At 57.5% G+C, this 24,103-nt stretch overlaps 1 protein-coding gene across 11 annotated transcripts in view; it reads left to right on the top strand.

The window, feature by feature from the left end:
* Nucleotides 1-2,381: 2,381 nt before the first annotated feature.
* The window catches only part of TSNARE1 (t-SNARE domain containing 1), a 163,606-nt gene continuing 141,884 nt past the window's right edge, over nucleotides 2,382-24,103 (top strand). For all 11 annotated transcript variants that reach the window (XR_004680595.1, XM_035012034.1, XM_035012033.1 and 8 more), the window contains exon 1: nucleotides 2,382-2,673. Coding sequence is in view for 10 of the 11 variants with exons in the window: in XM_035012034.1 (XP_034867925.1) it covers nucleotides 2,391-2,673 (283 nt within the window). In the remaining variant the exon portion in view is untranslated. The remainder of the gene's footprint in view (nucleotides 2,674-24,103) is intronic.

Genomic DNA, 24,103 nt, shown 5'->3' with positions numbered 1-24,103 from the left:
CAGGAGGGGCGGCAAACACATCCCTCACTGAGGATGTGATTAGCAAAGACAACACTCAGGGATTTGCTTTTACTTTTTTTTTGCCACTGCTGCTTGGCGTCAAATACCTGGGAGGCTGTTACAAGTCTCACGATGGAGTTGATTCCCAAGGAGGCCCGTGCAGTGACAAGTCCGGTCTCCGAGGGTCGGCGGGACATGGCGCGGGCCGTGTGCGGGCCCATGCCAGCCCTGTCCCAGCAGGTGCCTGGGCACACCCACGCTCCCAGTTCGCCCAGTCCTCTACCCAGCTTGTGCCTGGGCCTGCCTCACCCGTGACACGGGGAGCACCATGTGAAAAGTGAGCCCTGCAGGTACAGCTCATGAGCTCACTCACACACTTGTCGCTGCTCCCTGAGGCCCCGTCACGTGCCTCCATGTAAGCACAAATGTCCGGGCCTGCCCTCCAGAAGCCCCTCCTGGGCAGGACACACACTTGAAAGGGTGACGGGTCCATCCCGAGGTGCACAGAGGTGTATCTGCTGGGAATGGTGTCCGTAGTAGCAGGAAGGAGGCAGGGGCCTGTGACGTGACGGTGAGGCTGGGGTGCAGTTGGGGCAGAGGTTCCCCATCCTCAGCTTGGTCCCCAAGTGGCTGCTGTCCTCCAAACACTGCCCGCATTCTGGAGAGAGGACAAGGACAAGGAGAGAGGACAGTCCCATCGGCTAGCCAGCCACATCCGTCCCTTCTGAAGGGACCCGAAGACTACGGTGCCCTCCATCCTCAGCTGTGGCCAGCAGTCACCTGCGGGGCCAGACCTGGCTTCCTTTGCCCTCCAGGTGTCCCAGGAGCAGGGTGAGAAGCCCTGTCCAAATCCCGGCTTCTGTGAAATGGGCACATGCCACTGGCCCCAAGGCCATGGTGACGATGAGTATGAACTGGGCACAGGCTGATCTGAGCAAACGCATGGTGGTCTGCTGGTGCTCCCTTTTCCTTCCCACCTGTGCGAGCGAGTGCACACACACACACACACACACTCCTACCACATGCGATCATCCCCATGCTCTCATCCGAGCACACACGCAAACACACCCTTGTGTTCACACACTTGTTCACACTCGTGTTGTGTCCACACCTTCGCCCAGTGTCCATGTGCACAGTGCCCACACACATACAGGACTTGTTCACACTCAGATCTTGTGCACACACATCTGTGCACAAACTTAAGACCTCAGAACGTCCTGAGCATCAGGAACAGGGCCCGTTCCCGAAGTGCACCTGACAGGAGGCTGCCCCTGCCCAGCCCCTCCGTGGAGATGCCCCTCCAGGCGCTGACCATCAGCAGGTGTTGGAAGGCTGCCTTTGACCCGGGGCCAAAGAAGTTGGTAAGGAGGACCCGTCCCTGGCGCAGGCCCCTCTCCTGCCCCCGCCGTGGCTCTTGGCTCACCTGTGGGGAAGCAGGCTCAGAGAGAGGGCATGCCGGCCCGAGGTCCCCTCACCAGCGGGACCCACCCCTGCAGGGGAGGCGGCGGGGAGCCCGACCCCAGCAAGGCCTCTGCAGGGGCAGGTGCTGCTCCCGGGCAGGGGCTCCACGGGGCTGCGGCCCCAGGCAAAGGCCTCGGAGGCCGGGCCCTGGGCACTTCTTGGTCCAGTTCACTCTCACGGTCACCCTCCGCCTCCTCCCCTCCCCCGCCAGCCTCGGATCCACGGATGCGGAGACTGAGGCTCGGGGGTGACAACGGGCCTGTCATCTCACAGGGCTGGGGAAGGGACCGCGCAGCCCCGGGGACCCTCGGGCGGCTCCTGACGACTGCGGCCCTCGACGCCCGTCGGGAAGACCAGCCTGAGAAGCTTTTGTGGCCCAGCCGGCCGCCGTCTCCGGCCGTTTCCGGTCGTCCCCGCGGGGCAGTCTGGGACTTGTAGTCCTCGGGCGCACGCCATGCACGGCACGGTGCGGCTCGGGTGGCCATTGGCTGGCGCGAGGCGCCGGGACCGACGGACGGGCGAGGGACGGCCTCTTCGCCCGGCGCGGGAGGGGCCGTCACGTGACGTTTAGGTCTCGGCTCCGCCCCCTGCACCGCCCCTCCCGCCGAGAGCTCTCGGAGCGCGCCCGCGAGCACCCCGGCCCAGGTGAGGCGGCGGGGTCGGGCCGGGCCGGGTCGGCGGGGCCAGGCGGGCCTGGCCGGGAGGTCGCGCGGCCCGAGGTCGGGGGGGGCGGGGGCCGGGTGGAGGGTACGGGGCGCGCGGGGGCGGGGCGGGGCAAGGGGTGGGGCCTCTGCGGGCGGGGCCGCCGCTAGGGGGCGGGACCTCCGGAGGGCGTGGCCGCAGTGGAAGGGGCGGGGCGGCCGGGCGGGCCGGGGGCGCCGCGGCTCCGCCCCCAGGGCGCCGGTGCGGGGAGACCCACCTGAGGGCGCATGCGCGCGGTCGCCCGCAGGCCTCGGGTCCCACTTGTGGGGCGCGCGGGGCGGCCGTCAGCCCCACGCCCTCGAGGCCGTCGCGTCCGGCCTTTCCGCCCTCCTCCACGTTCGGCTTCCGAGGCGCCTCCTCCCGGTGCCGAGCGCCGGGGGCCGCCCCGGTTCTGCGCTGGCCCCGTGGGACCCCGGCGGCCTCCTGCCCGGGGCTGGCGTCCCACGGCTCCCGGGCCCGGGGCTCCGGGTGCGCCGTCCGGCGTGGCGGCAGCAGCCACGCGTGGCTCAGGTATGGAACCCTGCCCCATCGCAGAAAGTTCTGGGCGCCGCTGCGCGGGGCGGGCCTGCTTCCGTCCCAGCTCCGCCGGCTCCCTGTCCCGCCCTGCCCGCTTGCAGCCCTTCTCCCAGGTCCTGCTGCAATGGCGGCTCACCTGTTGCGGGCACGGCCCGCCGGCGGGCCTCACGGTCCTCTCCCACCAGGGTTTCCGGCCCCGCCTCTGCTTGCCTCCCTTGCCAGCACCCCATTTTCTGTCACTGCCACGCGTTTGTTTGTTTTCTGGCTTGTGGGGGGGCCCCTGGGAGGCAGGGATGGGGGTTGCGCTTCACCGCACCCCGAGCAGGGACAGAGACTTGGGGCGAAGATACAGATGAAGCTGGTCCGTGTGGGAGTGCTGCAGCCCGTGGAAAGGGCACTCTCCAGGTTCAGCCTGTGGCCTGGTAGGTCCCCAGTAGAAATCTGCAGTAGCAGGTACCTGCCCCGGGCGATGCAGGTGCAGGACCCAAGTCGTGGTTGCAGGTGGCTGTGGAAGAGGGGCAAATCCAAGGATGCTTCCTGGAAGAGGTGGAGCTTTAGCTCCTCTGTTGGCCTGGCTGCCCCGACTGCGTCCAGGCAAGGTTCCTGTGCAGGGGAGGTGGGTGCCTCCACACAGGAGCTGCCATCTGGGGCTCACAGGCTCCTGGGCAGGCAGGCACCCTGGAGTCCCTTCCCCAGCTCCCTGCTGCCTTTAGGGTGAAGGTCGGGGTCTGGCTCCCGCATGTTCCTCCAGCCACATCTTCTATGACTTGCCTCACGCACCCCGGCCGTGTCGGAGGCTTTGTCTCCTGCCCATCCCATGTCTCTTTTCACCAGCGTGACAGCTAGCTCTTCTTTTTGGAACGCCCTTGTGTTCCTGATGTCTCCTTTGGAACCTCCCTGTCCCCTGCCTCCCTGGGTGAGGGTCACCCACACGCCCATGGCCCATAGGCACCTGGTGCTTAGCCTGCCTTCGGTATTACCCTGAGGTGATCTGTGTCTGTGTTTATCCTGCACATGACTGCACAGGGACCTCCGTCTCGGTCATCCTTGTATGTTGGGTGCCCGGCCCGGAGTCTGTTGTGGGCAGCCCGCAGATTTCGATGAGGGAGTGGACTGGCATTATAAAACAGCACGGAGAACATGGTGAGAAATGCAGTTGCGGCTGGGGGTCTGTTCAAGATGTGGGGAAGCTCGAAGCAGGGAGGTGGAACTTACCTTCCAGCTGGGGGAGGAGACTCCAACTGTGACCAAGCATGTCCCGAGCCTTTAATGACAGGGGCTAGATTCGTGCTACGGGTCCCAGAGAAGGGAGGTCTTCCTAGGATTTGGGATTTGAGCTGAGCCAGGCAGCAGGGCGAGGTTTGGTTGGTCAGAAAGGGTGGGTGGGCATCCTGGCGGTGGTGGCGCTCACCATCCCTGCCACACTCATGGGGCACTCTGGTGCCAGGCTCTGGTCCTCAGCACTTGAGGCTTGGGCTCAGCTCATCCTCACGGTGAGCCCGGGAGCTCAGCAGGTCAAGGCCCCCAGAACAGGTGAAGAACCGGGCAGAGAAAAGGGAACTTGCCCTGAGTCCCTTCACTGAGAAGTCCTGAGACTGCATCCGTTCAGCCCGGGACATGTGGTGGCTTCCGAGGCCTGGGCGTTTTGTTTCTCTGACTCCCGTGTGGACAGCTGGCCATGGCTTAGGTGTGTCTGTGGCTCCTGGGTTTGCTCCAACGGCGTTGTGTGCTCTGAGTGGAATTAGCCTGCAGGCCCAGGCCCGCTGTGATTTACTCTGTGAGAATCCGGTTCGTGGGATTCGTGACGGACTCACTGGTGCTCCGGACATGGGCCTCCTCTTGGATTCAGCATTCTCTGCTGTGGCGCCCCACACTGCCCGCTCCCGAATAGTCCCCGCGTCCGAGCCACGTCCTGTCCTGGGTGACAGGACCCTCTAGGGAGAGGAGCAAACAGACAGAAGGAACGAGGGCCGCAGCCCTGCGCGGTCAGCGTGGATCCTCGCTCGTGCTTCTGTGCCGTGAACACCTGGCTCCCATTTGGGTGCGTGAGGCGGGTGACGGAGCTGCCATTCCTGGTTCTAGGCGAGGAACGTGGGGCTCAGGGGGCTGCTCCCGCACCCGAGCGGGGCCTTGGCAGAGGCTCTAGCCTCCGTGCACTGCCCGCCGGCCTGCCGCCTGCACCTGGGAGCTGCACCTCTGCTGCCCGCCTGTGGCCCAGGCCCGGAGCCAGTGGCTGCTGTGTGTTGAAGGAGTGAGGTTGGTGGTGACGGAGCTGAGCTGAACGTTCTTGTTGCGCCACGCTGCCTGTTGGCCCCGCCGTGGTGCCCGGAGAACCTCTCGCAGGAGGGGAGGTAGTTGCCTTGGCCCGCATCCTGGCGGAGAAGACAGGACTCGCCCGTGAGCCGGACCTGGTACCTCGCAGGTGCTTGAGCCCGCAGAGCCAATGGGGACGGTGATGCCCCCCGGGGGCCCTCGGTTCAGTGCGCTCTCTGCCATCCGGGGCTGTCCTCAGAAGCCCGTTGCAGCTGCGGGATTGTCCCCGTCAGTCTGAAGCCTGGTGGGGACAGGTGTGAGGTAAAGCTGACTGCGCACTTGGCTTCAAACCCACAGCACGCTCGGGGGAGCCCTGCTCTGCTTAGGTCCGCCGCAGGCTTGGGGGAGCCCCGTGAGGACTCGGGCCGGTTCGTGGGCTGCCCATGTCTCTGTGCTGGGGCAGGTGCCGGACGCAGGGAGGTGGAACTGTGACTGGCAGCCCTGGGCACTGTGACTGGCAGGTGGAACTGTGACTGGCAGCCCTGGGCACAGTGACTGGCAGGTGGAACTGTGACTGGCAGCCCTGGGCACAGTGACTGGCAGGTGGAACTGTGACTGGCAGCCCTGGGCACTGTGACTGGCAGGTGGAACTGTGACTGGCAGCCCTGGGCACAGTGACCGTGGCAGGGCCCTGCCATGGTCTCTGTGCCCAGGGCTGCCACATGGGATGGGCAACGCTCTGAAGGATTCTTGAAGGCCAGGTCTTGCCCACAGGTCAGGATGTGCGGTGAGCACAGGCGGGCTGCCCTGAAGGCTTTCCTGGCCTCGCCAGGGAGGCTCCTGTGCACAGGTTAGGGAGTGAGGTCACAGGGAGGGGTCAGTGAGGGGTGTAGAGAGGGGCCCCCACGGTGCGTGTGACTGTGGGTGGGGCTGGAGGGTCCAGGTCTGTATCGGGGAAGGGGTCTTGGATGCTGGTGAGGCCTGAGCTGAGTCTTGAAAACCGAGCATTAGCCTGGCGGTGGATGTGAAGGAGGACGTTCCAGGCAGCAGGGGGCCCGAGGGAAGGCACGGCAGTGCGGGTCTCCCACAGGCCCGTGTGACTGGGGCCTGAGCTGGGGAGGCCCGGCGGGAGCCCTGCTGAGGATTGCTGGGGGAGATGGGCTGCAGGGGCGGGGCGGGGGTCCGGGGCAGATCACAGCCGGGGCCTGTGGTGGGAGGCTGCCGCGGGCAGTGGGAGGCCTGCACCCTCCCCCAGTCCACGGGGCCCAGGCCTGTCGGTCCCGGGGCTCGGGAGCCTGTGGCTGGGTCCGTGGTGGTGGCGGCACGCCACAGGGCCCCGCAGCAGAGTGATTGCTGGCCGGGGACCGCTGCGACTTTCCTCGCGGGACGGGGGCAGCAGGGTGCTCACTGCCCCGGCAGCACCGAGCTCCCGCTTGGGGAGAGAGCAGCCGTCCCCGAGGCGGACGTGGGAGAGCAGAGCCCGGTGGTCACGCTGACCCCACGAGTCCCCAGCCTGCAGCGCTGGCCCAACAAACCTTTATTGTTTTCTGTAACTGGATCCATGGGAAACGGTCTTATTTTCTGTGTCTGATTTCCCCTGGGAGGGGGACTGGGCCCAGCCCCGACGGAGTTAGCGTCCTGGTGCGGAAGCGGTGACGTCCTGCAGACACGCGGTGTCTTAGCTGTGGCATCCTGACTGATGTCCCTCATTAGCGTGTCGCCGAGCCTGCCCTTTCTGGTCCTGCAGCCACCCGGTGGGGTGGGCACCAGCGCCATCGCAGGGGCGGGCACGCAAGCCCAGGGCAGGAGGGAGGGCTGTGGGGGCCCGGGGGTGCCCGAGAGGCTGCCGTGGCCCCCTTCGGAGTGACCTTCGGGCTGGCTTCTGATTTGGAGTGCCTGCTCTGCTGGATGGCCAGGGCGAGGTGTGGGCTGCTTTTGAGCAGGAACAGGGGAGAACTGACGTGGTCGCCGCGGCAGTCAGCCCTGCTTGTTGACCGCTGGTGTCTGCCGGCCCCTGCTGGGTTCGTTATGTCCTCAGATCAGGAGACTCCCCAGGGCTGGGGGGCTTATTCAGAGGCACAGGCCCGTCAGTGACGGGTCAGGATTTGAACCCAGCCCTCGGGCTGCAGAGCCAGCTCACCCCGAGCTGGCCCGTCTGCCCCGCACTCCTGCCCTGCTGCTTCGCGGTGGAGGGGGGTGCAGGGGGACTGTTCGGGAGGCACTTCTGTCCTGAAGGATGCCCTGTGAGTTACAGGACCCCGTGAACGTTGCCGTGGTTGTATTAAGAAAGACTTAATCCTGGACTTCTCCCCCAGATCGAGCTGCCATCAGGCTCATTCCAGAGGAGAGCTTGGCAAAGGTCTGAGAGCTTTAGGGAATCCAGGTATCAAAGGGCAAAGTAGCACGTGGAGACCAGAGGCTGGGGTGGACCCAGTGAGGCTGGATGGAAGGGGGTACAATGAGCTCACTGTTGGGCTGGTGGCTGGCTCTCCCTGACCTGTGACTCAGTCAGCGTTCTCAGGGCTTCGGGGGCCTGGTGCCAAGCTCGGGCATCCGCGTGTTCACATCTGTTCTTCTGTCACCTGAGCCAGACCCTGGGTGTGGGCTGAGGGGTGCACACGGAGCCTGAGCTGGCTAGGAAGCCGGACTTTGGGGGTGAAGAAGGTGAGGGAGGGGGGTGGGATGGCATCTGGGGAAGACAGGAGGGCGGGGGGTCAGGCACCCTGAGGGGCTGGGCAGAGCCAGCCACGAGGAGGGAGGGGTGCAACCCCCACTCTCTCCTGCCCCAGCTACCTTTGGCTGCCCTCCACTGGGATCCATAATCCATTCCAGCCCAGGATTTGGAAAGGGACATGTTTTTAAACCGGCAGCCCAGAATCAGTCTTCCCCCACGTTAAAATCACACGGCACAACAGCCTCCTTCCTGGGCTTGGCTGCCTGCTCCACACAGGCTTTTAGCAGTGGCACTAATGAGGAGCTGGCCTTGTTACTCAGGTCTGACCTCTCCCCCGCTGCAGCACCCACAGCGAAGGTGCTGATGAGTGTGCCCAGAGTGTGGGTGGGGAGGGGAGAGTCCGGGTTGCACAGGGGAGTCCGGTCTTCTTCTTCCTGGTCCAGGGGCCAGAGAATCTTCGGTTGTAGGGGCGGGCATTCTCACTGGTCTGCAGCCTCCAGCCGGGGCCTTCTTTATCCACTCTTAACGTCGTGGCTTTCCTTGCTGGGTACAGCGCTGTGTGGCCTCTTCTGCTGAAAACCCCTGAGGGCGCTGGTCCGTGCATGGGCGGGCCGCCTCCCTCCCTTGGCTCTTGCAGCTCCTCGCGGCTTGACCTGATCACCTTCCAGCCTCTGGTCAGCCTGCCAGGCCGACTTCTGGGCCTCCCGAGCCTGCCCTTGGGTGTCCGCTCCGCTGTCCGTCTGCCTGAAATGGCCGGTGCCAGCCCCACCTGGTGACCTCCTCCGCGTGTCGGAGGCTCGGCCGAGTGCTGCTCTGGAAGCCTGCTCCGTCTGTTGGCCTGCCTCTGCCTTGGCTTGAGGTCTTCGGGAGGGCAGGGCACAGGGTGGGTTGCAGACTCTCCAGTCCTGCCTGGCCAGTTCCTCTCTGCCTGTGGTGTTGGGCTCTCTGTGCTCTCCCCCAGGGTTACTGCGTCTTTTCTGTCTCTGTGGCCCCAGGATGGGAAGAGCACATGATAGGCGCCCAGTGAACACTTGTGCAAGCAGGAGCTAGCGATTGGAAAGAGCTGTTTCTTAGCCAGCAGCACTGGTGGCAGGAAGCTGTGAGGGGCACCGAGAACGTGGGTGGGCCAGCCGTGAGCAGGTGCTTTACCGGAGCGATATCCGCTCCTCAGAGCAAAAGGAGACCCCCACTTGGAGCCGGGGCAGGGGGAAGGGTGACTCACAGCTGCTGGGTGGGGTCTTCCAGATCCTGCAGCTCACTGCTTCCTGGGGCACGGGTAGCCTGGCTGCCGGGAGCAGACGAGCACTTGGCAGGGGGGAGGCGTGTGGAGGCGTGTGGGGGGTACTGCGGTGCCCTGAGACCACATGGTGGTCTTGATGCCATGATCAGAGCAGGGCAGGGGGCGGATCCTTTCTCTTGGACTGCGAGACGTGACTCCATTTTCCCAAGGCCAGAAGTGAGCTCAGCAGGGCTGGGCGTAGAGCCCAGCGTGTCCAACCATGAAGTCCGGGCTCTGTCTTAGCGGTGCTGGCCTGTAGCACCCAGGAGCCTGGGTTGTGGAGAGCTGCTCACTGGGACGGGACGGGGGCTCTAGTCACCCCTGCCGTGTGCAGCCCCTTCCTTTACCCAGAACAGCTCCAATTTCATGTGTCCCCTGTACCTTGTGGAGTACATGTTTGAAGAAGGGATTCTGTAACGAGGCCTAGTTCTGAAACGGGTTCAGCCCTCCTGTTACACGTGGGCAAGCAGAGGCCAGAGCCGTCGGCCGCTGTGGGCTGCAGCCCTGCGTCCTTTGGTCTGACGGTACGTTGGGGCAGAACACCTGCTGCCTTTCCGGACCTCTGCCGTCCTGCCGGAGGGGACTGGAGGCCGTGGTAGGAGAGGGCCCCACAGACAGCATGCAGGGCTCTGTCTTTTGTGCCGGAGGGCCAGGTTGGCAGGAGTGAGGTCAGACGGCCAGATATAGGCACAGATGCGATTGGGTGGCTGGAGGTCCTGTTGGTACAGGCTAGATCTTGCTGTGGTAACAGGCGTCCCCCAAGTGTCAGTCGCCTGAAGCCAGAGAGATACGTGTCCATCAGGGATTGGCGGGACTGGCTCAGTACGGTCAGAGCCCCAGGCTGACGGGAGCATCCGCTGTTGGGAATGTGTGGTCTTCCTGCCAGAGGGAAAGAACTCTGGGTCTTGTCCTGGGAATGAAATGCTTGGCTCAGCAGGGAGCTGGGTTGCTTTTGTTCACAACTCATTGTCCAGAAGGAAGCCCATGGCTCCACCTCCAGGGGCCAGGGAGCTCCGTGTTGCCCTGCTTCCCGAGGGAGGGGACTGGAGATGGTGGCCCCTTTCCTGATGCTCACACCGCTGGGCCATGCAACCTTGTGCCCCTGGAAGACCACTCTTCATCCCTGGGCTTCCTCCCTTTCCTCCTGGGACTCCCCTGTGCATGGAGAGATTAGCCCTGTGGTGGCCCACCTGCCTTCTGATCTCATGTTCCAGGAGGTAGGTGCTTGGCAGATCAGGTTGAGTATGGCCTCTGCTCTGTCCGCTGAGTGACCTTGGGCATGGAGACGGACAGCCTGATGTCATTTTTGTATTCTTCAATTTTTTATTTCACGACAATGGTACGTTCACAAGCAGTTGTAAGAAATGATTCTGGGCATCCCTGGGACCCTTCCCCAGTTTTCCCCGTGGTGACATGGGTGTCACACCCAGGATACGGGCGTGGGTGCAGTCCAAGTGGATTCCATCACTGAGGGGACCCCTCAACGCCCCCTGCCTGCTGCCCCCGCCCCTTAACTCCTGGGAACTGCTCGTCCGTCCTCCTTGCTCTAATGTCATTTAAAGAACGTTATATAAAAGGAATCCTATAGCGTGTCACGTCTGGGGACTGGTTTTGTCCTTTGGTGTGGTTCCCTGGCGATTTCTCAAGGTTGCTACACGTATCGGTAGCTTGTTGCTTTTTGTGACCGAGTCCTGTTCCGCGGCGTGGATGGACCGCAGTGGAGCTCTCCCGGTGTCCTTGCAGTGTAGTACTTTGAGTGGTCCGTGTAGCTCGACGGTAAAGCCACGTGGGGAGCATGCAGGTGAACGTAACGAGTCTCGCCTCGCAGCCGGCCCGGCCCCACCTCCGCAGGTGACGCTGGTCTCGCGGTCTTACACGCGCTGCCACGTACGCACGAGCGTGTGTCAGCCACACACAGATGCAGACGTTCGTGTTTTTCCTTTGTCTCGCGCAAGGCACGTGATGACAGATTTGTTCACCTTGGTCTTTATTTCTCCCCCTACTGAATAAAATGTCCTGGAAGCCTTTCTGTGTTGGTACGGAGAGCTTCTCTTTTTCTTTTTGACAGCCGCAGAATACTTCCAGCATGGAGGGGCTGGAACGAATTCAGCAGTCCTTTGCTGACGGCACCCGAGGTGATTTTCAGTCTTTGCCTGTTACGTAAGGAACAGCCTCGTTCCTGTGTCACTTTGTACACGTTTAAGTGGACGGTATGTGTGTAGGACGAGTGCTTTGACGTGCAGGTGCTGGCCCAGAGAGCCGCGCACCGCCGGACTGCCCCCCCAGTTGCTGTGCCGAGTGTTTGCGCCCCCACCCCCCGGGGGGGCCCTGCCTGCCGCGCCGGCAGCGATCAAGCTTCGATAGGGACACATCTGGATTCCCTTCAGTAGGAATGAGTTTGGTATCTTTTATATCAAAGAGCCATTTGTATTTTCTTTGTGGACTTTCTGTTCCTTTGCTCATTTTTTACAAACGGTGTTGTTGATCTTTTTCCTATGGATTATGGAAATTAGCTCTTTGAGTGTCAGGTGAATTAGGTCATGTGCCTTCTGCTTTGGTTATTGTTTGTGATTTGCCACGTAGAAGCTTTTATGTGGTTGCATTCATCAACTTTTCGATCATGGCCGTGGATTTTGAGGTAGCGTTAACAAGGGCTGCTTTTCTTCACGTTTAAAAAGGTCCCGCGTTTTCTTCTGGTGTTCACTGCTGTGCTTGCAGAGTTTTCAGTCATTTGTCCTTGATCGTGGTGTGCGGTGTGAGGTAGGGGTCTGGCTGACTCTTTCCCCACGTTTTACCAGTAGTCCCAGCCAAGTGCTGACATGATGAGTTTCTTCCTCATGGTTTTAGGTTCTAGCTGAGTTGTACTCTAAATTCCCATTTGTATTCAGATTTTTTTTAAATGTATTTTTTAACAATAAGACCACTCAGCATGAGGTCTACCGTCTTAAATTCAAGCCACGGCCTTGCTGACTGGAGGGGCGGCGCTGCATAGCACTTGTCTTGACCGTATTCGTCTTGCTTGACTGAAGCTTTGTGCCCGCTGATGAACAGCTCCCCGTTTCTCCCTGCCTTAGCCTCTGCCAGCACGCCACTCTTGACTCTGGATTTGGCTATTTTGGATGTGCCATGTCAGTGGAATCATGCGGTGTGTGTCCTTCTGTGACTGGCTTATTTCACTGAGCATATGTCCACAAGCTCATCCATGTTGGCGCATGTTGTGGGATTTTCTTCCTTTTAGAGGCTGAATAATACTCCAGGCCATGGAGGTGCCCCATTGTGTTCATCCATTTGTCTGATGATAGACATTTACATTGTTTCTGTATCTTGGCTCTCGTGACGGATGCTGCAGTGAACATAGGAATGCTCCTATCTCTTTGAGATCCTGATTTCAGTTCTTTTGGATAAATACTGAGAAGTGGAATTGCTGGATCATATGGTAGCTCTATTTTTAATTTTTTGGGGAACCTCCATACTGTTTTGCATAGTGGCCATGCCATTTTGCATTAACAGTGTGCAAAGGTTCTAATTTCTCCACATCCTTCCTAACACTTGTTAGCTTTCTTTTTTTTTTTTTTTTTGATACTTGCCATGCAGACAGATGTGAGGTGATATCTCATATTGATTTTGATATGCATTTCCCTGATGATTAGTGATGTTGAACATTTTTTTCATATACTTATTGGCCGTTTGTATGTCTCTTGGAGAAATGTCTGTTCATGTCCTTAGCCCTTTTTGTAATTGTGTTACTATTTTTTACCCTTGCATTGTAGCAGTTCCTTGTAGGTTTTGGAGGTTGACTCCTTATCAGATCTATGGTTTGCATACATTTTCTCCTATTCCTCATGTGCCTTTTGCTCTAGCGCTTCTTTCCTTGGCTTTGCAGAGGTTTTTTTAGTTTGATGTTGTCCCACTTCTCTGTTTCTGTTTTTGTTGCCTTGTGCTCTAGGGAGTCATTGCCAAGACCGATGTCAGAGGCTTCTCCCTGAGGTTTTCTTCTAGGAGTTTTACAGTTTGGGTCTTGCAAAAGTTTGAATATTTAATTTTGAGGTGATTTTGTGCACAGTGTAAGATAGGCTCCAATTTCATTTTTTTCGTGCGCATCTTCATTTGTAAAAGAGACTTTTCTTTCCCCGTGTGTGTTCATAGCACCCTTGTTGAAGATCAGTTGACCGTAGATGTGTGGGTTTACTCCTGGGTTCTCTGTTCTCTTGTGTTGGTCTTCATGCCAGTACTATACTGTTTTAATTATGGTGGTTTTGTAGTATATTTTACAGTCAAGATATGTGATGCCTCCAACTTTTTTGTTCTTTTTTGAGATTGGCTGTATTTGTTTTCTATAGGTTGTTCCTCTTGTCTCTGTGAGCAGTTGTAGCCATTATTTTAATTATTAACCCCTTATACTATGTTTTAATATCTCAGAGAACTTACTGCTTGTTTTGTCGTAATTTTGGGGGGGGCTGTTCTAGATTGTTTATCTTTTTTTTTTATTTAAAAAAATTTTTTTTTATTATTTTTTAAAGATTTTATTTATTTATTTGACAGAGAGAGACACAGCGAGAGAGGGAACACAAGCAGGGGGAGTGGGAGAGGGAGAAGCAGGCTTCCCGCCGAGCAGGGAGCCCGATGTGGGACTCGATCCCAGGACCCTGGGATCATGACCTGAGCTGAAGGCAGTCACTTAACCAACTGAGCCACCCAGGCGCCCCTAGATTGTTTATCTTTTTATATGGACTTTGAATTAGCTTGTCTGTTCTTTACCCAATCCTTCGACCAAATACATATGCACACACCCAGAGCCCCCAAACCGGATTGGTTTTGGGTTGGAATTGTGTTAAAACTGTACATAACTAGGGATAAGTGACATCTTTGTGATCCAAGACTTCTGTTCATGGCGTGGTTTGTCTTCCCACTCAGTTTGGTCCCTTTTGCATTCTTCTCCAGTATCGGCATGCTTTCTTTGTTTTGCGGGAAGTCTAGGCTTTCTTACTGTTACTGTGAGGAGTCTTTCCTGTGCTCTGTCTCCGTGAGCACGTGTGGATGCTGTTGATTTCCGTGTAAGACTCTGTCCCCCGCTACCTTACTGAATTCTCTCGTTCACTTAGTTACTGTGGGTTCTTCGGTCTCCGGTGTTAGCAAGCAGTGACATTTAACCTTCCCTTCCAGTTTTTTTTTTTTTTAAAGGTTTTATTCATTTATTTGAAGATAGAGTGAGTGAGAGAGAGAGCACACGAGCAGAGGGAGAGGGAGAAGCAGGCTTCCTGCTGAGCAGGGAGCCCGATGTGGGGCTTGATCCCAGGACCCTGGGATCATGACCTGAGCCCCAGGCAGATGCTTCACTGACTGAGCCACCCAGTCTCCCCCCCTTCCAGTTTTTATACTCCAGCTTCTGCCTATTACCCAGCTCTGGGGGCTAGGTCCTCCCGTGGAATGGGGACGAACCACGGTGTTAGTGGTGACTGTTGAGTGCTACTCTTGGCATTTTCTCATCAAGCAGGTATATCTTTTGGGCTGAGATAGATGTTTCATGTGCCAAGCAAGAACCTGTCCTTCCCTCTTTTGTTGAGTGTTTTATTTTTTTAAAGCAAAAATCACCGCTGAAATTAGTCAGTGCCCTTTTAAGAAATCATCTTTTGGGGGGCCCTGGGTGGCTCAGTCGGTTAAGTGTCCGACTCTTGATCTCAGCTCAGGTCTTGATCTTGGGGTTGTGAGTTGAAGCCCTGTATTGGGCTCCATATGGGCATGGGTCCTACTTAAAAAAGATCGTCTATGGGATGATCATAGGACTTTCTTCGGACACAAAAATATGCATGATGGAGTTGCTCGTGGTGAGACGTTCTTGAATTCCTTGAATGTACTTCACGTGGTCTGATATGTTATTCTCGTAAGGGGCCGCTGGCCACTTGTTGCTCATGTTTAATTTAGCGCTTGTGTATTGCTCTTTGTAAGTGAAGTTGATCGGTGATTTTCTTTCTGGTGTCTGCTTTGTCCAGGGTTTGCTGTCATTGCCGCAGTTGATTCATAAAGGTAACTTAGAAATCTTATGTGTTCTCAGGGGCACCTGGGTGGTGGGCAAGCGTCTGCCTTCAGCTCAGGTCGTGATCCCGGAGTCCCGGGATCGAGCCCCATGTCGGGCTCCCTGCTCAGCGGGGAACCTGCTTCTCCCTCTGACTCTCCCCCTGCTCATGCTCTCTCTCTCTCAAATAAATAAATAAAATCTTAAGAAAAAAAAATCTTATGTGTTCTAAGAACAGTTTCTTTCTTTTTTTTTTTTTTACTTGCAGAAACTCAGCAATGTTCTTTCTGTAGTTACTCAGTTTTGACATTCTTTGCACTGGTGGTTTTTTAAAAAGAACAGTAGAACAGCATTGAATTCCCTAGCCTTTAAAAGGCGGGTAGAGCTCCCCTGTGAAACTGTGGGGGCCTGGTGCTTTTTTGTTAGTTTGTTTTGTTTTTGTTTTGAGGAAGAGAGTTCTTTTTAAATTTTCTTTTTTGGGGTCAGTTTTATAAATTACATCTTCCTAGGAAAATGTCGGTCTTATCCAGGTTGTCACATTTATTCATGTAGACTGGAGTAAAATGGTCTCTTATGACTCTTGTAATTTGCTTGGTGTCTGTGGTTATTTTCTTCTTATTTGCTCGCTTTGTTGCTTGGTTGCATTAGCTAGGACAGTTGACCCTTGAACGAAATGGGGTCCAGGGATGCTGACACTCCGCACAGTTATTATTTTATTGTTTATGTTTGTCTTCAAAGGTTCAGCTTTTGGATGTTTTTATTAAATTAATTTTCCTGTTTTTCTACTTTTTTTTTAAAAAAGATTTTGTTTATTTGACAGAAAGAACACAAGTGGGGGGGAGGGGCAGGAAGAGAGGGAGAAGCAGGCTCCCTGCTGAGCAGGGAGCCTAACGTGGGACTCGAAACCAGGACCTGGAGATCATGACCTGAGCCGATGGTGGACGCCTAACTGACTGAGCCACCCAGGAGCCCCTGTTTTTCTGCTTTTCATTCATCACATTTTGCGTACAGTTAACTTCTTTTGCTTTTTCTCAGTTTATCCTTTTTCTTAGGTGTGTGATTAATTGTATGCTTGATTCATTTGTTCACATTCTTTTCCAAAAAGTGTTTAATTATTTAAGAGCTTTTTCTTACTTTTGGATTGGATATGTTTTCCATAACATTGCGGTCTGGAAGTTCTGTAATTTCGGTTTGTATTTTCGTTTTTGGTCCAAGAGTTGTTTAGGAGCAAGTTTTAAAATTTCCAAGTGAAGTGTCTTTCGATGTATTGGTTTTGTTATTTTTCATTGCATTTTGAGCAGAGAATACTGACTCTTCTCTTTCTGGGTTTTATGTGGTTTTCCTTGTGGCCCTGATATGGAGCCAGCTTTTATCACTGTCTCACGGCTGCTTGAAGAGACCTGTTTCCTAACTCGGATGGACAGAGGTTGATGTGGGTATCAGTCTGTTGTACCACCTCAGTGGGGTCATCTGGGTCACGTGAGCCCTTGGTTTTTGTCCTTGTGCTCTGCTGTGGTGTCTGCCATTGGCATGTTTCTGTCTCTTTCTCCTTGCGTCTCCTGTGAATGTTGGCTGCTCTGTGACCTGATGCAGAGCTGTTTAAACCTGTTTTATTTTTATTCTGAATCGCACCTGTTAGTATCATCAAGTGCTCTTCTTTGTCTCGTTTCTACGTTGTCTGCTTTAGGGTCATGACCTGTGGTGTTTTCTCTGGTTTGCACTTGCTTGGCATGCCTCTGCCCATCCTTTTATCCCTGACCCTTTTGAATGACCTCAGATGTGTCTCACCTGCCGCATGAAGTCAGATTTAGCTTTGTGATCCAATCTGAGAGTCTTTTTATTTTTAAAATTTCACTAGAGAAGTTAAAGTAATTTACAATAGTTGGCAGGTCAAATGTATTTGATTTTAGTTCTGTCGTGTGTGTGTGTGTGTTTAATATCTTTTAGTATCTGGTGTGTTTTCTTTTTCTCTCTGTTTTTTTAAAGTTTATATAGTTCTGACATTTAGGAGAGTCTGTATCTGTCTTCAGTGTTACCTTTGTCATGCTATCTCATGTAATGCCCTTAGCACTCCTTCTGTGGGGGTCACTTATAAGGACCCTCTGTGATAGGCAGAACATTATCTCCCCCTGCCCTCACCCCTCCCCCAACCCTTTGCCCCCGAGAGCCGCCCTCACCCCTGGAACCTGTGAGCGCGTTCTGGTACACGGCAGAAAGGGAATTTGCAGCTGTAATTAAGGCTGTGGTCCTTAAAAGAGCTTATCTTGGATTATCGGGGTGGAGGGGGCTCAAAGTGATTATTTGAGCCCTTTTTAAAAGCAGAGAACTTTCTCCAGCGAGACGTGAGAGAGATTCCAAGGGTGGGAAGGATTTGAGGTGCAGGGGCGGGTGCGAGGGCCAGAGAGGAGCCTCTGGCCCCGGGCTGACCAGCTGACCGCCAGTGCAGAAAGCATGACCTCAGCCCTCTGGCTGCAAGGACCTGGTTCAGCCGGGCTCCAGGATGACTCCCAGAGCCCCAGGCAGCCCAGCCCAACTCCTGAGTTGCAGAAACTGTGAGATGGCAGATCTGTGTGCTCTCGCTGCCAAATTTGTGGTCATCTGCTCCGCTGCAGGAAGAGACACATGCCCCTTCTGTGGGCTTGATGACCTTTCTGTGCTTTGTGTTCTTCCCCTCACTAGGTTGTAGTCAGTATAGTTCATTCCCGTTCTGCATGTTTCCCTTCGTACTGCTAATACTTGTGTTTTGTTAGGGAAATGCCGGCTGTAAATGACATGATTTGGCTGGGAGTTCTTACTGACCAGGTGATGGGCTGCTTGTTTCTCCTCTCCTCTCCTCTCCCTCCGTGTTTACTCGTCCAGTCGCTTCTCCAGAGTCAGGCATGTTATTTGCGTTCGGTCAGTCCAGCCCCACGTCTGTCTGTCTTGCACCCCCAGGGACGTGTGCTAAGTGCTCCCCGCCCTCTAGATCACGTTCCCGTCACCTCGGACGCCTGCAGACGCTGTCTCAGAATGGCTGCTCAGCCGGGGCCTGCGTGTTCTGGGCGTGGGGGGCAAGGTGCCCGTTGAAGGAGTCCTTGACCATCGTTCCTGTGGGTCCTGTAGCGGCCCCTCCACTGTCTCCTGACTCGGGGTGTCGCTTTGCAGCGGCCCCAAGCCTGCTGGTTCGTGTCTCTTCTTCCCTCCGGGTGACATTGCTCCCGTTTCTGTCCTTTGTGATGCTTCTCTTTCCTTTGTTTTCTGAGTTGTGCCCGCTCAAGGTTCTCTCTCTGAGCGAGCTCTTGTAGCTCTGCTTCGACGACTTCCTGTGTAGTTGCTTGTTACTTCTGCGTTTCTGGGCAAACTGCTCTGGCTCTGCTTCATGTTGGGGTGTGGGTGTCCCTCACCTCTTGGAAGGTGTCACTGCTGTGTTCCGTGTCCCTCACCCGCACCCTTAATGTCTCTGGATCAGTGCTAGGCTATTCTTCTCTCACTGTTCTTTTTAAGAAACTTAAATCTTTTTTCTTATTGCAGTAAAATACACATAACATGAAGTTTACCATTATAGCCATTTTTTAAAAGATTTTATTTGTTTATTTGAGAGAGAGTGCATGTGTATGTGCTCGCGTGCTTGTGAGCAGGGGGAGGAGCAGAAGCGGCCGGAGAGGGCCAGGGAAAGAATGTGCCGCAGACTCTGCACTGAGCAAGGAGCCTGACCGGGCCGATCTCACAGCCCTGAGGTCATGACCTGACCTGAAACCAAGAGTCAGACGCTTAACCCTCTGAGCCACCCAGGTGCCCTGGTTTTTGTTTTTTTGTTTTTTTTAGGTAAACGGCACCCAACACGGGGCTCCCAAGTCATGACCCCGAGATCCAGCGTCACACGCTCTGCTGCCTGAGCCAGGCGTCCCCATTATAACCGTTTTTAAGTGTGTGGTTCTGGGCATTAAGCACTTGGGACACCATCACCATCATCCATCTCCAGAACTTTCTCATCTTCCCAAACTGACACTCTGTCCCCATTACACTCCCACTCCCCGTGCCCCTCTCCCAGCCCCTGACCCCACCATCTGCTCTCTGTCTCAGACTCTGATGCCTCCAGGGACCTCACATGAGCGCAGTCGTATGGCACTGGTCCTTCTGTCTGGCTGTTTCCATTTCGCATAGTGTCTTCAAGGTTCGTCCGTGCTGTAGCAGGTGTCAGAATGTCCTTCCCGCCAGTGTAGATGGACCACATTTCACTTGTCCGTCCATCCGTCTGTCCGTCCACACTGGAGTCTCTCCCACCTGCTGCCGCCGTGAATGATGCTCTGTGAACATGGTCGTACCGACATCTCTTCCGTCCCCTCCTTCCATTCCTTTGGGTTTTTGCCCCGAAGTGGAGTTGCTGGATCATATGGAAATGCTGTTTTTACTTCTTTTGAGGACCCGCGCACTGTTGTCCACAGCGGCTGCACCCGTTCGCACCCCCCACCGGCAGCGCACGAGGGTTCCGGCTTCTCCACGTCCTTGCCAACACTCGTCGGTTTCTGGGGTTTTTGGCAGTAGCCGTCCTGCTGGGTGCGAGGTGGTGTCTTGGGGCTGTGGTCCGCATTTCCCTGACGACGGGTGATGTGCAGCGTGTGTTGGAGTGTCTGCCGGCCGTCGGAGGGAGTGGGCGAGGCCCTCTGCCCACACAGGATAGGACTGTTTGTTCTTCCTGTTGTCGGGTCTCAGGAGCTTTATGTTCCTGATGTTAATCCCTTATCAGATACACTTTGCAGACATCTGTTCTTGTTCTCTGGGCTGCCTTTTCATTCTGCTAATGGTGTGTCTGACACACAGAACTCTTTAATTTTGATGACGTCCGATCTATCTATGTTTTCTTTTCTTGCCTGTGGTTTTGGTGCCAGACCTGAACAACCACAGCGACATCCGGTGCCACGGAGCTGTTGCTCTGTGTTTGTCTCTGGAGTTTTACAGTTCCATCTCCTTCATTCAGGTCTTTGATCTCTTTTTGCATTGACTTTGTGTATGGTGTTAGGTAAGCGTCCACCTTCGTTTTTCTGCACGTGGATGTCCAGGGTCCCAGCACCATTTGTTGGAGAGACTGTCCTTTACCTGTTGAGTGGTCCTGGGGCCCTGGGTGGAATCATTCGACCGCACATGTGACGGTGTGTTTCTGGGCTCTCTGCTCTGCGCCACCGGTCTGTGTGTCTGTCTTTACACCAACACCACAATGTCTCGATGCTGTAGCTTTATAGCAAGTTTTAAAATCAGGAAGTGTGATACCTCCAGTTTTGTTCTTTTTCAGTATTATTTTGGCTACTGAGAATTTATTGTTCATTTTGGAATGAATTGTTTTTTTTCTGGATCAGCTCTTTGTAAGAGTTCTCCCTGCCCCCTTTTCAGGAGGCGGGGCATGGGGACCTAGAGGTGAACAGCCTTTGGGGGCTCCTTCCTCAGCTGCTGCCACAGAGGCAGATGGACGTCCGCAGGGGAGTCCGTCCCCGCGGGGGAGCCCATCCCGCAGGGGAGCCCATCGCCACGGGGGAGCCCGTCCCTGCGGGGGAGCCTGGCCCCGTGGGAGCCCGTCCCCGTGGGGGAGCCCGTCCCCGCGGGGGAGCCCATCCCGCAGGGGAGCCCATCGCCGTGGGGGAGCCCGTCCCTGCGGGGGAGCCCATCCCCACGGGGGAGCCCATCCCGTGGGGGAGCCCATCCCGCAGGGGAGCCCATCCCACAGGGGAGCCCATCGCCGCGGGGGAGCCCGGCACCATGGGAGCCCGTCCCCGGGGGAGCCCATCCCCGCGGGGGAGCCCGTCCCGCGGGGGGGCCCGTCCCCGTGGGGGAGCCCGGCCCCGTGGGAGCCCATCCCTGTGGGAGCCCATCCCCGCGGGGGAGCCTGTCCCCACGGGGGAGCCCGTCCCACAGGGGAGCCCGTCCCGCAGGGGAGCCTGTCTGGGCAGCTCTCTGTCGTCCCAGCTTCTCCTCTGCTGCAGCCTGAGTGACCTCTCTGGGGGCCTCTGACCCCAGCCCTACTTGCCCAGCTCTGTTCTTGGTGATTCCGGGTCAGCCTGTAGTGCTCAGGGAACGTATGTGGCAGGTGCTCTCCAAGACCTCCCACCACAGCCATGAGTATACCGTGTGTCCTCCTGCAAGGGCCGTGCCCAGCTTCAGCTGCTCTCGGCAGCCTGTAGCTATGTTGTGGGGCTTGCAAATTGCATTCGTTTCCTGCTTTCTCTAAATACGATGTCTGAGCTTTTAAATTTTTGTTTGATTACTTTTGGGGGTTCATTCTCCTCATCATCTTAATGTGATTTCTAGAAGGAAGTAGGAAAAACTCGTATTCAGTAATCTAGAACTGTGAGAAGGGCAACAGGACAGTGTGGTCCCCATGCGTCTGGTGCTGACACTTGCTGAGGACTCATGCACACCCCTGCTCCCAGGATGGCAGGCTCCCAGCCTTGCAGGGCCGAGCCCAGGCTGGGAGAGAGGATGGCCCAGCGGGCTGGTGTGGGCCTGTTGCATTCAGCACCATGGACAGCTCGAGAGTATCCCCGCAGGAGCCTCTGACCCCAGTGGGGCCTCCATCCTGGGCGGCCCGTCCTGCCCACAGGGATGCCTCCTCCCTGCAGACCCCAGGGGCGAGCGGCCGGAGGTGCAGGGCTGTCCTGGTGTCTGAGCCACTGGCCTGGCACTCATTACCAGCAGGTGGGGTGTGCAGTCAGGGGAGGGCTGTGGGGCGGGTGAGGGAAAGCTCTCCTTTCGCCAGGCGGCCCCTCTTAGGTGGGTCTGCATTTTCAGTGCTGTGGTGAAGAGTGTGGGCTTTGGGGGCCTGGCCCATGCCTGCTGCCTGCCCCTACCCCTCTGTGATTTAACTCTGCCATGGCTCCCCCCACCTTCCCTGAGACCTTGCTCCAGCTCTTCCCCCTTCCCGTAGCGAGGGTCCTCTCCTCCTTAGTTGTAACCTGCTAAAGTTACTCCTGTTAAAACAACAAACAGGCTGCTCCCAGCCTCCCATCCCTGAGCACCACTGCACCCTGCTGTGAGGGACGAGGGGGTGCTCGTGGTCCGGGTGGTGGCCCTGCGGTGGCTGGCTCATGGAGGACAGGACGCTGCTGCTGGGGGTGATGGCAGGTGGCAGGGCCAGTGCCCGGGGAGGCTTCCTGGTGGTCGGACGCAGCAACCTTGGTAGGGTCATCCTGCTGTTGGTGCTGCTCCCAGCGGGGCAAAGACCCGGGGCAAAGCCGCACTCTGGACACGTACCTTGTCGATGGTGGTGTGATGGTGCCTACCGGGAGAAGCCGCCCAGGCCCATGTCTCCTCTGCTCTCCTGCATGGGGCTGAGTGCCCCCAGTGCCCCGTATCCTCCCTCCCCAAGGAAGAAGGTCCTCCGGGCGTGGGGTCATACAGGGTGTGCCGTCAGGATCACGGTTCAATGTGTGTGCCCTGCGACCGGGGTGGGGACTCAGCAGCGCCATCAGGGAGCCCCTCTGCGCCTGGCCACACACGAGGGGACCTGGGGCTCTGTGGTCTTGTGGAATGTTCTTACTGGTGCCCGTGGCCGTCCTTCCTCGCTGGCCTCCTGTGACTTGGGCTGTCTTCTTGCTCCTTTGCTGCCCCCGTCCTGGGAGAGGGCTCAGCGGATGGAGCAGGCCGCTGGGCAGTGGGCAGAGCCAGGCCTGGAAGCCTGGCCTCCTGTAGCCTTCCTGAAGGAGCGGAGGGAGGGGTGGGGCGGGGGCGGCACGGCAGGTGGAGAGAGAGAGGGGCGTGCGTGGCTGCCGTCCTGAGCGCCCCTTGGTGCTGTCAGCAGTCCTGTTTCTCCGTGGCCCGTTCTGGGCGCTGTTCCGTGAGGTGGCTGGGGTCCTGGCTGGCACCGGTGTGACGCGGAGGCCTGGTTGCCATGATGACATCCCGAGGCGTGCCATTGCAGCTTCCCCAGCTGGCCCTCCTCTGCCTCGGGCTCTGTGGTGCGCACGGGTGCGTGGGGCCGAGCATCTGGCCTGGGTGTGCATGGGGGGCGGAAGAAGTGGGTCGGGGATGGTGGCCTGAGAGTGGGTGTGGGCAGGAACTGGGGCTCTGTGACCCGGGGTCTCTGTGGCCAGATGCACTAAGCTTAGGGAGGTGAGGGTGTGTGCCCAGGTCACCTGTGGGAGGGGACTTGCCCCGGCCTGCAGCCAACTCTCCCCCTGAAGGAAACAAAATCAGCGGTCATGACTGACCCACACCTCTCTTGGTGTGCCCTCCCCCAGGCAGGGGTCTGGGTTCCCGCAGGCCTGAGGCGGGAGCATGCCTTGGGAAGAGGGTGCGCCGGTGTCTGTCTGTCTGTTTCCAACAGCCAGTCTCTGGCCACACGTGGGCGCCGTCTTGGCAGGCGGCTGGCCGGGGGACCCGCTTCTGCCCAGTCGCCTGGTGATCCTGGGCAAGTCTTACCGCCTGGCCTCCACAAACGGTCACATGTGCCCAGGACCTGGGAGACAGCTGTGCCTGTTTGTGGGAATGTCTGGGGAGGTCTTGTCCGGCCTGTCCCGTCCCAGCGGCTGTGTCTGTGGTGTTCCTGTGGGGAAACCACATGGAGGAGACGGAATGAAGCTCCTGCCCTCAGTCTCCCTCCCTGCCTGCCTGCGAGAGCCACCCCTGCCGCTCCAGACACCCTGACCTCCACCTCGGCTCCTCGGAGGGCATTGGGCCTCCAAAACGGAGGCTGCGTTGGGTTGGGAAGGAGAAGGCTCAGGGCCTGGGCACCCGGCTTTGGGAGTTAGTCACTCATCCGCAGACATTTACCGAGTGAGCCAGGGGCTGGTGGTGCGGAGGTGGCTGAGATGGCCCCGGCCTGGGGCCGCCCGTGGCTGCAGGGGCTGCCTGGGAGGGCAGTGCAGCTTGGTGAGCTACCTGGGGACAGAGAGGAGGCTCTTCAGATGCAGGGGAGGAGAGCCTGGAGCCCTCCCCTCATCTGAGCAGCTGGCCCTTGTCAGGTGTTTCGGGGGACTTCCACAGGCGTGGGTGGTCTAGGCTGGGTCTCTAGCCAGGGTCTTCTGGCCCCGGGGAGCCATAGCAGCCTGTAGCCCCAGGGTTGGCGGCGGAGGCCAGTCCGCTCCTGGAGGTGAGGCTGGGTGGGGACCCCGGGGTGGGGTGCCCCGCTGCTGACGCCTGTGGGGACCCCGGGGTGGGGAGCCCCGCTGCTGACGCCTGTGGGGACCCCGGGGTGGGGAGCCCCGCTGCTGACGCCTGTGGGGACCCCGGGGTGGGG

This window comes from Mirounga leonina, unplaced genomic scaffold (genome assembly GCF_011800145.1).
Source record: "Mirounga leonina isolate KUSES-001 unplaced genomic scaffold, KU_Mleo_1.0 Mir_165, whole genome shotgun sequence".
NCBI lineage: Eukaryota > Metazoa > Chordata > Mammalia > Carnivora > Phocidae > Mirounga > Mirounga leonina.
Note: the sequence above shows the minus strand (reverse complement) of the source record. Positions and strands in the feature narration are given on the sequence as shown.